A 12352-nucleotide genomic window follows, 5' to 3' on the forward strand; every position below is an offset into this window, starting at 1 on the left:
GTTATTTTAGCATTATCATTGATATGTTCATATAGATAAGAATTTTCTAATGGCAGTAATATACACTTTAATAGGTTATAATGTTGCATTTGCAGTGATTTGTCAAAAAGAACCTTCTAAATTTCTTTTTCTTTTGTAAAAGTGCTACTCATGTGAATTATACTATTTGATAAGGTATTACACATTTAGGCTACTTAAGGTAAGAACAAGTGATGTTGGGCAGTATAGTAAACTAGCACAGATAGAGGAATAGCTAACTAATAGAAGACAGGGAGTTGGGATAAGAGAGGGCATTTTCATGCTGGTAACCTTTGACTAGAGCTATGCTTCAGGGATCACTGCTGGTGCTACATATATTTAAAATATATATATTCATGATCTGTGGGGCTACATATATTTACAATGCATATTCATGATCTGGATGAGGAGAGTTAGAATTTGGAGTCAAACAGCTGAACCAAGTTGACCTTTCTACCTCTGTGTTCACAATATGGTAGATTTAAAGCCTTCAAAAACCATCAAAGTTGACCCCAATGTTCGTAATCAGAGTTTTGAATAGCCGATCTGAGATTCTGCAAATAATCAATTCCAGACATTGGTTTGTATCTTAAACCAATTTATTAACAATGTAATAACTTTAGGAAAGCAAAATTAAGTAATTTAATTGGTCTATGTTATAAAACCCATTTTCAGCCCCATTAACACAGACAGACTGACAGACGCACAAATAAATGTGGGGTGGCACGTTAGCTCAGTAGTTAGCACTGCTACCTCACCGCACCATGGACTCAGGTTAGATTCCAGCCTCGGGTGACACTCTGTGTGGAGTTTGCACATCTCCCTGTGTCTGCGTGGGTTTCCTCCCACGGTCCAAAGATGTGTAGGTTAGGTGAATTGGCCATGCTAAATTGCCCGTAGTGTTAGGTGTATTAGTCAGAGGGAAATGGGTGTGGGTGAGTTACTCTTCAGAGTGTCGGTGTGGACCTGTTGGGCCAAAGGGCCTGTTTCCATACTGTAGAGAATCTAATCTAATCAAATACATTTAGGGGATAAATGAAAGAAAATATTACTCAAGTGGTTTCATAATGTTTTGTTCTGTAAGCAAAGATGATGGTTTCTTGGATGATTTCCTCTGCATCCTGGCTCAACAGAAAATCGGCTATGGAAAACCACCATAGGAAATCACACTGTAGATGATCACTAATAGCAATACTAATCACAATACCCGTTCCGTATAAAGTTTATGTCATCCAAACAACATCCACAATTTGTCAATCGCATTATAGCCAATTCGTGCTGACGAAATGCATGTTATAGCAGGATGATCTGTCTGTCAATTGCTATGCTGTCCATAAAATATTCAATTATTATTTGCCCTATATAATGTCCTATACAAGTAACTTGCCTCTGAAGTTACCTTCCTTCCAATAAGTACAATATCTACCATGAGTTTGTATACAGATGGTTTAAAAGCTTTCTTTCTCGTCACTAGGCGATTGTTGTTAAGACTAAATTTTGTCTTTCATTTGACAACTATGGTTTTCAAACTCAGAATTAGGACAGGATGAAGACCACCAATCTGGTCTAACCAAACATACAGAAACGCTTCATTATCCTTGTTCCATGTAAATGGCACTTGAAATATTCAGCATGATGCAAGAAAGTTAAATCAAGTTGATTCAAAACAGTTGACATCTATATATTGCATGAAACTCTAGACAAGACACTGAAGGCATGACTCATAAACAAAGTTGAGCCTCTTATGTGACTTTTTGTTCAAGATATCAATATCTTTTTCTTAAATGATAATCCTGCCAGAATAGTATTTTGTTTTATGCACTATGAACCTGTATCATGTAGATATCATCTTCTTGTGTTTCAGATATTATTTATGGTCTGGATACCCCAACTGTTGTGGGAATTGCATTTGCAGCGTTTGTGATTGGTGCACTTCTAACAGGAGCTTTGTGGTATATTTACTCCCACACAGGTATGTAACTCATCAATTATTTAACATGGTGCTATCCCTAAAGCAGATTCATCCACATGAGAAGGGTCAATAGAATCCCACTAGATCTTGCATTCTCTAACACTTCTAGCATCTGATTTATGATCAATTTTGTGAGGTCTTAACCAAAGTAATGCAATGCAAATGTTGAAATCAAATGGCTAATGAAGAATAGATAGGATTGTCTCTAGAATAGAAAAATCAGGAACATTAGTGGATTTGTGAGAAGACATTCTGACCCAAAGTGTAAAATACGAATAAGTCATGTGCTACTGCATAAAGTGTGTGAAAGAAATTAGCAATGTTGACAATATGGTGAACAATATCTCTATCAATTCAACTCTCTTTTATCTTGAAGCATTAATATAACTGCACTAATTTGCTCAGATTTTTCAGTTTGATGTTAAAATATGGATTTATATCCAAGTGAACATGGAAGAATTGAGAATATTAAATTGAAATACCAAATAAACAGAGCTTTACTAAATCAACGAATTGCAGATACTGGAGATATGAAACAAACAAAAACAAAAATTGTTGGTGAAATGTAGGTCTGTCAGCATCTGTGGGGGGAAAACCAAGTTAATATTTCAAGTCCAATGACGCTCCCTCAAAATGGAACAGAATTAAACCAGCTGTTGATTCTCACAAGACTGGCAAGCATAAAACAGATATGTTATTAGATGAAGAGACATCAAAACTGAGAACATTTTAATCAAGATTCAAGAGTTTATATTGGGAATACATTATTTCATTGCAGCTTTTTAATCATGTTATGCATAGATTGATTTAACCTTTTTTTTTAAAAATTGAGTAATCTACTAAACCACTTGAGGGGTAGAGAATTCGATACAAAACCAAAATAAAGAATGCTGGAAATCTGAAATAAAAACAGGAAATGATGAAATATTTAAAAAACTTAAACCTAAATGGTTCACTATTGTCACTTCAGGAAAGCAATTCAGCTATCCTTACTTGATCTGCCTACATATGACTGCAGCCTGACAGCAAGGTGGTTTACTCTTAACTCTCTGGGCGATTAGGTATAGGCAACAGGTGTTGGTATAGCCAGTGAAACTCAATTCCTGACAACAATTTTTTTTAAAAAATGGAGCTGGCTTGACTGCACCCCTGAAAAAAGAAACAGAGTTAGCGTTTTAGATATGTGACCCTTCATTAGGTCACATATGTAGTAGATGAAAATGTAATAGATTTTGAGCATGGGAAATGAGGGTGGGAAGCAAAACCGAAAAGAATGTCTAGTGAGAAGGGCAAGAGAAATTAAATAACAGTTTTATGGTGCAAGGTCAAAGAAAGTGGTATTAGGACAAGTAGAGGAACGTAAGGTGTGATAATGGCAGCTGTAATTAACAGAAAAGTTGATGTTGAAATACTAAATTAATGAATAAATAAAAAGCAAGAAGAAAACATAAAAACAGAAAAGCAAAATGGGGTCAGAAGTTATGGTCTAATATTGTTAAGCATTGAACATGGAAAGATTTGAAGTTCCACTGTGGTAAACTTTATTGGAACACTGTGGCAGGCTAATGTCAGAGAGGTTATGATGAAAGCAAGGTGGAAAATTATTATGGCAGCTGACTGGAAGCTCAGCGTAACACTTGCTGAATGGACAGAAGGTTTCTACAAAGCAGTCGCCCAGGATGCATTTAATCTCCCCGAATGTAGACTATGAGCAGTGAATTGAGCATTCTAAATTGAAAAGTCATTTTTTCTTTATCGTGGAGGTAGCATTAGAGACCTGGAAAAGGGAAGAAAGGGCAGTGGTTGTATTTCATGTTTTTGCAGAGAAAAGGGCTGCAGGAAATGGAAAAGGATTTTTGGGTGTTTGATGAACTGAACAGGTTCTCAGAAAGGAAACTGTCTACTCAGAACACTGAAGGGGACAAGGAAAACATGTGGAGATGGCATTAATGGTGAAGGATGATCTTTGAATATAGATCAGAAGTCACAGGTCACCAGGTTATAGTCCCAACAGGTTTATTTGAAATCACATGCTTTCAAAGCGCTGCTCCTTTGTCAGGTGGAGTGAAGAGAAGCCCATAGTTTATAGGCAGAGAGATCAAAAGATCGTACAAGTGGTGTAAGTGGGTTGTCGACAGGTTGAAGAATAAGTTTCTGAAGGTGATCAAAAATGTCAGATGGTGTGAGTAAAGTGTCAACAGCTGAATAGCAAGTGAAAGGATAATCTATAATCCAATTAATTGAGACAGATAATTTCAAAAAATTAAAAATAAGGTGGTGCTGGAAACCAACCAAATTGCTGGAATAACATGATATATATAAAAGTCACATGCTGAGGGCCTAACAAAGTAACAAATAATCCAATACTGTACAAACTAAAGTAGAGAGATTATAACAAGGTATCAAGGTGAAGGTGTCAAAACAGGACAGTAAGGATGAGTTTACAGATGGTATGTGATTTCAGATAAGCCTGTTGGACTATAACCTGGTGTTGAGAGACTTCTGACATTGTCCACACCAGTCCAACACCGACATCTCCACGTTATTGAATATAGAGGCTGGGGAGGTAGAAAATGAGTATAGGTGGAACACGTATTGTGGTTATGGGAAGGAAGAAATGGGTGAGAGTAATGAAGTTGAGTGGGCATGATCAGTAATTCTGTAGCCTATGAGAAATTAACCTTGCATTTCATTGAATCATGTTAATATAAGTCCGATTCCACAGTCAAACTTACTTCCATTCATTTTTGTTTTCTTTTCATGGAACCAACTTTTAAAAATTTGAGTTTTTTTTTAAATGGACTCTCAAAAATATCAGGAGTAGGAGAATAATGAAAAAGAACTGATGTAGCAGGCACACTGACAGAAATTCAGCTCCTGTTCATCTGCTGATGGGCCAAAATTGACTATGGTTATGGAGAATGGTTCACCATTCCTGAAGAAGGGCTTATGTCTGAAACGTCAAATTTCCTGTTCCTTGGATGCTGCCTGACCTGCTGCGCTTTTCCAGCAACACATTTTCAGCTCTGATCTCCAACATCTGCAGACCTCACTTTCCCCCCTATGGTTATGGAGAAGCCACATGGTATTGACATGCCCACTTGGGTGAAATTTGCAAAAAGATCACAGCAATAGAGATCTCAACAGTGGAAATACTAATATTGCTCTGCCTCTCACAGATCAAATATAAATCCAAGATACTTTTTTTGTGTGTTTTACTACAAGTTCTGTTTGGCAGAGTCTCCTGTTGAAGTGTACTCCCTTCTGGGCAGTAAGTTCTCCAGGAAATGGCAAGATTTGTATCATAAAACTGTTTCCAGTTGTGAGAAAGATCTTTTATAGTTTCTGAATTCAATATTGACTTATATTATTGCTTAGCAAGATGTGTTAAAACGCTAATTTTAAAGTCATTGGTGTGTTCAGACACTGCATTACTTACTTACATTTCAAATTTATAATAAAACAATGATAATAAAGGCCTGGAACATATGGGGTTGTACAGGACAATCCAGTCTTTAGCTGGTCCGAAAACTGTCAAATACTGATGGCTTCACAACCAGCATTTTGAGCCATAATCCATTTAGCAGGAGCTGTCATTGTTCCTTTTCTTGTCTGCAGCAATCTTGATGTGACTAAAATGTGAAAGATTGCATGGTTTCCCTATTTTGTTTTCACCACACCCTGCCCTGCCTCCATCCCCAACACTGGCAGGGTTCTCCATTAGATGTAATCATGTCAACATGCATTCCAAAGGTCTTCATTTTGGCATTCTCCAACAATGTCCATTCCATTTGGTTAACATGGTCAACATATTTGATTGATAGAGGTCTTATATTGATTTCAGCAATTTTGCAAGCACATTTCTTTACTGCATTTGCTAATTGTTGGTGTGATTTTTGTCAATAGTGGTATTTTCCTGTTTTTTGTTCATTCAGTTTTGTGCAAAGGACTTTAATATGAACAAGGAGCAAAAGGGGGCCATTCAATAAGATCATGGCTGACCTGATTTTAAATTCAATCCTATAATCCTCCCCGATAACCTTTTATCCCTTTGGTAACCAAGTTAAGAAGTGATAAGGCAATCAAATTTGTGAAAGATTTTGATGAGTTAATTCAGGAGAAACTAGTTCTAGCGAATGCCGTAACAGCAGCTGTTAAGCCTAAATCACCAAATTATAAGGAGAAGTTAAGAGATTCTCTTATTGTTTATTGTTATTAACACTGAGCTTTGTTAGGGATGTCAGTGCTGGAACCATAACCTAATATCTGTTAGAGTTGAAAAGTAAAACTTCAAAGTTTATGGGAAACAACCAGAAGAGTAAGAAAACAGATTGCAATTAATTGGCTGTCTCCCATGCTGTAAAGTAAATTCAATTAGGGAAAGTAATAGTTCAACCATTCATTTACTTGATTTGCTTCACGTAAGTAAGCCATTGCTTTATATGTATTGGTGAAAATATAATTAAACATTAAGTGCTATCTACAAGATTAATTAATATGTAATGGTTGTATCTCTGCTGTAGAATCTGTTCCTTTGCCATAATTTTCCAGTTTCTGGATTAGTGGTGCTAGAAAAGCACGGCAGTTCAGGCAGCATCCGAGGAGCAGTAAAATAATTTTCCAGTATCTGGTGCAGGGCTGGTAGCTTTGGTATTGATGGTTTTCTGAGGAAATGCTGAGTGTTTGTTTGCGTGGAAACATGTTTTGTTGTTTTTTTCTAAAATATTCAAAGCCATGCAAATAGCACTGAAAACCTGCTCGTTTGACTCTTGTGAACTGGTTCAAGGTACAACAGATAAAACTGAATATGTAACCTAAAAATTAATGTGTGAAAGAACCAATTAGATCCACAATAAAGAAAAGCAATCAATTAATTACACAATGTTTCTTTGTGCCAGATATATGCACAAGCCCATATTTTATCAAGGCTGCTTGAAAACACTGAATTGTTCATTAATTTGTATATAGGAAATGATTGAGCAGCTGGCGGGTCACATTGTTGACCTGCTGTTTCAGGTCGAAGAGCAAGTCCATATTGTGCTTCAAGTATACAATAAAATTAAGTTAGTTGTTCAAAAGTTCAGAAGAACTATGCCATCTCTCTTGATACTAATTTTATCAAACAGCTGCGTGATTATAGGTCAGATATATTTCTTAAAGTTATAGGGACAAGTCAGGCATGTGTAAACCTGCACCAGAGGAAAAAAAAATGTTTCCCTAAAGAGAGAATGACGTTAGTTAGTTATCACTTTCTCTTACTTATAAAGCTCAAAATTTCCAGAAGGTGAAAATAGCAAAATATTCCACTGTAATGTGATTGTACTGAACATAGCCTACTGCCTTTTCAACATCCGTTGAATTTCAACAAAAGGTATAAGGCTGTCTGAATTACTAGTATTCAGCCTTGGAGGTAGAAACTGAGTTCAGTGTCACCTAGTATAGCTCATTGAATGCACATTGTTCCATTTAATTCATGTTTTCCCATATCTCCCTGTGCATATTATGAATTATGACCAAAATCCAAATGCATTCATCTCAAAAACAAAAAGTGAGCATCTTCCTCCTAAACCTTGAGGATTAGAGTTCAGCTTCCTGCCTTACTTAGTAACTCATTTATGAAATGGTTCAAATTTGGTTACATTAACACAAGGTAGTAAATGTTTCTTAGACAGCTATTGTCACCGTCTAGCTTTTGGTTTTTAATAATTCACCCCTGGAAAAGTGTTTCTCTTTCCTTACTGATCGTTAGCATTTGCCGGGGGAAGTAATTAAATCCTTGAAGAATTGTAGACAATCAAGTTTTGAACAAGTCCTGATTAAAATAGTCTGACGAAGCAAACTTGAACTTGAAGTCAATAAAAAAGTGTCCAGATTTCCTGGACAGGGAATTGTACATATAAGCATGTGCCTCAGACATTAAACTGACAAAAGAAAAGCAGTTTATGGCTTCGAACTGGCTTTGTTTCAGTTTAAAAGCGTGCAAGTTACTTTTAAAGACCCTCCGTGGTCTATACACCCCGGCACACTCAGTCAGCTAATCAAGCTTTTTCCAAAGTCAAGCTTAATTTATAACAGACTGGTTCTTCTCCTTTTTGGAGACAGTTCTAGTAGCACTCAGCTATTTTCATATATTGAACGGCAGATTAGGAATTTATCCTTTACTGAATAGTGAACTTATTTCAATAGTTATCAAATCTAGTTCAGCCCTTAAAGCTATTTAAATAAAGTTTTTACTATTATGTGGTTCAGGAAATGGTTAAGAGTGGTATTGAGTTACCAAACTGGGATAGCAGCAGGGGTTCGTGGCCTGTTCTGATTTTTGCATAAATCTGTGATGAATTATTTTTTTTCACTTGGCACTGAATTTCAGAGCAGAGAGGCCTTGAAAAGGGATTCCGATTAAACAAAAGCACCTCCTCCAGTGGGATGGAGAGAAAAAAGGGTCTCATGGCTTTCAAAAGCTATGTCCATTTATAAATTGTTAATACACTAAAGTGTTGACTGATTTTGCAGAGGAAGAAACTATAATGGGGATGAATATGATATAAACCTTAAACTTTACCAATGGTTATTCTGATATATAAAGGTGTTTTATTTCAGCTCTGTTGTTAATTGCCCGCAAATGCATGACTAAATTTATCTAGGGTCTTGGTATTTGGTGGTCAGTTGATTGACGATGGTTTATGTTCTGCAGGTGAAACAGCTAGAAGGCAACAAGTCCCCACATCTCCTCCAGCATCAGAAAACAGCAGCACTGCTCATAGCATTGGTAGCACACAAAGCACTCCCTGTTCCAGCAGTAGTACAGCCTAACCCAAAGGGAAATAATTGTGAGGAAATGGAGTATAAAGGCAAGATTCAAAGTGGCTAATTGTTGATGTTAATATCCTGAAGATAAAAGGAAGATCTTCAGTTGCCTTCAAAAGCTCAGATGTATGTTCAAGGCAAGAAATCATCTATGTTGCTTTATACTTTAGGTAAACTGACTTTACTCGAGTGTATAACACTATATGTGACAAAACTACTAATTACCCTGAGTTGGGAACTTGCTAACCATTTATGGGTTCCTCATGTGAAATTTGTACCAGAATCTTTCTCAGTGCTGCTTTAGTTCGAGAATGCAGCTGTTTAATTTTTCCTGGGATTTATGTAAACACCAGCAACTTGCTGAGTATAGAAATGACAATGCCAAGCACTAATTAATTAATAAGAATCAGAAACATAATTTTCATAAACAGAAACACTTTCAATACAAAGCACAATTAAACATATTCCAGAGAAACATTTGTAAATAAATGTATACAAAAAGTACCAATTAGCCCCAATTATGATATTGTGCAAATTGTGGCACCAGGTTTCCAACAATATTGACAGCTTTAAGGTTATTGTACTTTTTGTGAAATTGAACAAAAACTTAAAATGATGACCAACTCTAAGCTTTCTGCTGCTCCTCTCAGTGACTTGGACATCTTTTTTAAAGATATAAATTGATTATTTGACAGCAGTTATTATTTTAAGAGACAAATGGGACATTTTAAGCACACTCTGAATTCCTTTATTGGCGTTATTTGTATGTATTTTTAAAAGCAGGTGTTCATCAATGAGACTGACTCGAAGTTGCCCTATATCATGAATGTTCAATTTTGTGCAGCTCAGCAAACTGTGTTCTTCACGGTACTGAATATTGCATACTGTACAGTTGAATGTATTTTACTTCCTGAATTAATAATGTATTCCTGTATATAAACATTTAAAGAACTCTCTAGAGCAGAGTACAGAGTATTTTAGTAACACATAAGCTATATTTTTATTGTATTTTGAATTTTTGTGCAAATATTCTAAGGACAAAATCAGTGATCCACACTGCCACTGGGGAGTTAAAGTAATTGTGAATCCAGATTGGATAATCTGAGACAACTACAGCGCGGTCACTCGATCTCTGATCTGCACTCCTTATTGAGGGTGGCTTTCCCACTAGCACTGCAGGATTGCTGAATTGACCCTTTGTTCTTAAAGTTACATAAATTAAGTTCATCTATCTGCAAATGTGTATTAATTTTGCTAACTGTGAATTTTCATTGAATTTTATTATGTACCTTTGCTACTTTGCCTCCAGCTTTTTACTTATTCCCCTCAGAAGTTCTGATTTAAGATCATTTGTTTAATCAGTCAGTTTTAATGAAAGTGATTGTGAAGGCCCATTTTTATAGTTTGATAATATGCTAAGGGCATATTTAAGGTAATGTGCCTGAGTGGTATAAGGCACTGGATTTGGTTCCTGTCTGATTAGAAGGCACTGCTGCCAAAGCACTTCAGTGACACCTTTGGGTCAACAACTGGCAGTTCTGATTTAATTGGGGCAAGTATGTTGTTTCATCAGGGCTCTTGGCGAGCAGTGGTAGCGTCTCTACTTCTGAGTCAGAGGATCTAGATTCAAGTCCCACCTATCTAAGAGATATGTTCAAACAGGTTAATCAAAATAAATAACTACAGGCAACATCGGACTTATTTTAAAATTCTGTTACCATGAAGTCTATAACTTTACTTCTTTTCTCACCCCATTGACAACTAATGTGTGCACTTTCTCAAGGCTGGTAACTGAGGTTGCATGTGTTTAGAATTAGGCTCAAAGATGTGGCTCCAAAGGTGATTTAAAATTTAATTAAATGTTAAGCTTTAATTTTAAAGAAATACCACCAGAATAGTATGCTTAAACTTCCTGTTGCACATTCATCATTTCTGGAAAAAAAAATCAAATGACAAAATGATCAATGCAGTCAGACACAGATTCCTATTAAGCAATTAATTTTTATTCCCTTATTCAGTTCATTTCTGAGTAAACTGTCTATGAATAAGCAATTTAGCACTTTAATTCTCTTTAACTTTCCACACACCAGGGCAATTTCACAATTTACTAATCTTCCTGTCTGTATTAAACCCATGCTAGCCAGTTGAATAAAGGGTGTAAAGTTTTCAGAAACCTAATTCGTACATATTACTATTTTTTTCTCTAATTTACATAGTGAAGTAGCTGCTGGCATGTCCTACTGACTATTTTACAAAAATACAGGTTTCTGGTAGCTTGATATTAGGTGATAGTTACAGTTAACACTTTTTTTGGGCAGCTGTTACTATAATACTTTGCTTTCTCATCTGTTTTCCAAATTGATTGGTGAAATACCCTCTTGGGATTATTTTCTTTTTTCATGACATAAATTTAAAATATTTGAGTTAGACTGACTGCCTCAAAAGTAGTGACATTATGCCTTTCACATTATGGTTTCAAAGTTCATATTAATCTCCTTTTTAAGTTGCATGTAAAATCTTTTGTATAGTAGAATTATATGCATGTACAGTATATAAAAATACATTTTGCCCTGACAGCATAATGATGCATAAAGAAAATCATTGAATGTAATGCCCTACAACGCCTTTTTTTTTGTCTTTTGCTTTCTCTCTCTGCCATTGGCTCAAGAATTCCAGTGATTCTAACCATTGCATAAGAAAGATTTCTGAGACAAACAATAGCAGTTGAATGACCATAAACATTATGGTCGGTTCACTCTGACTTAGTGTGAACTTTGGCAGCTCTGCACTTCTAAATTTCAGAGGGTGTACACCTTCTGCAACTTTGGGTGTTTGTATTATATATTACTGTTGGATAAACAATTCATTTAAGATTGTAAATTTTCTGTTCTTAACACTTTGTTCAGCTTTATCTTTAAAATATATCTACCTCACCATTTTACTAAAGGAACAAAGCCTGTACTGCTGGTTGTACCATTTGACTTTTGTAAGTAATTGCAGGTGGTGTCTGTGCCTACTTAAAGGATTCTGTATTCTGTCCATGTCTATTTTTCATATGCTGTTGTAAAGGGATTTGTTGTAAATTTTTCCAAAAAAGTATGATCTTTTGTTATACTATATGATTATGTAAAAATAAAGGTATATCAATTCACAGTATTTGCATTTTTAGTAAAATAAACTACTAACTGTAAGAAAGATAAAAAATGAAGAGTAAAAATAATAAATTTGCATGTTGCTTTTTCATACCACATTTGATATCGTGACTGCAATTTCAGTCAATGCAGACGAGAAAGGCTATTTGACCCAGCTTTGCTCATCTATTCAGAAAAACACATCACATTATCCAACTGTTCCTTAAATGATTCCAACAATATTGCCTCAATTTCTGACTGATGGAAGTATTGATTTTTTGTTGTGTGGAGAATGTCCTGACATTCAATTTGAATAGTGATTACATTAATATTGTATCATTTGAATAAGAGAAATAAGAACAGCCTTTAATTGATCGTTGTTATCCTATATTGACACCCCCCTACACATCTTTGGTCCCTAAAT

At 35.6% G+C, this 12352-nt stretch overlaps 1 protein-coding gene across 2 annotated transcripts in view; it reads left to right on the forward strand.

The window, feature by feature from the left end:
- The window catches only part of tgfbr3 (transforming growth factor, beta receptor III), a 179584-nt gene extending 167634 nt beyond the window's left edge, over nt 1–11950 (forward strand). For both annotated transcript variants that reach the window (XM_060830602.1, XM_060830601.1), the window contains exons 16-17: nt 1883–1990; nt 8685–11950. In XM_060830602.1, coding sequence (XP_060686585.1) covers nt 1883–1990; nt 8685–8803 — 227 coding nt within the window. In that variant the 3' untranslated portion in view covers nt 8804–11950. The remainder of the gene's footprint in view (nt 1–1882; nt 1991–8684) is intronic.
- The last annotated feature ends 402 nt before the right edge of the window (nt 11951–12352 follow it).

Source organism: Hemiscyllium ocellatum, chromosome 9, assembly GCF_020745735.1.
Source record: "Hemiscyllium ocellatum isolate sHemOce1 chromosome 9, sHemOce1.pat.X.cur, whole genome shotgun sequence".
Lineage (NCBI taxonomy): Eukaryota > Metazoa > Chordata > Chondrichthyes > Orectolobiformes > Hemiscylliidae > Hemiscyllium > Hemiscyllium ocellatum.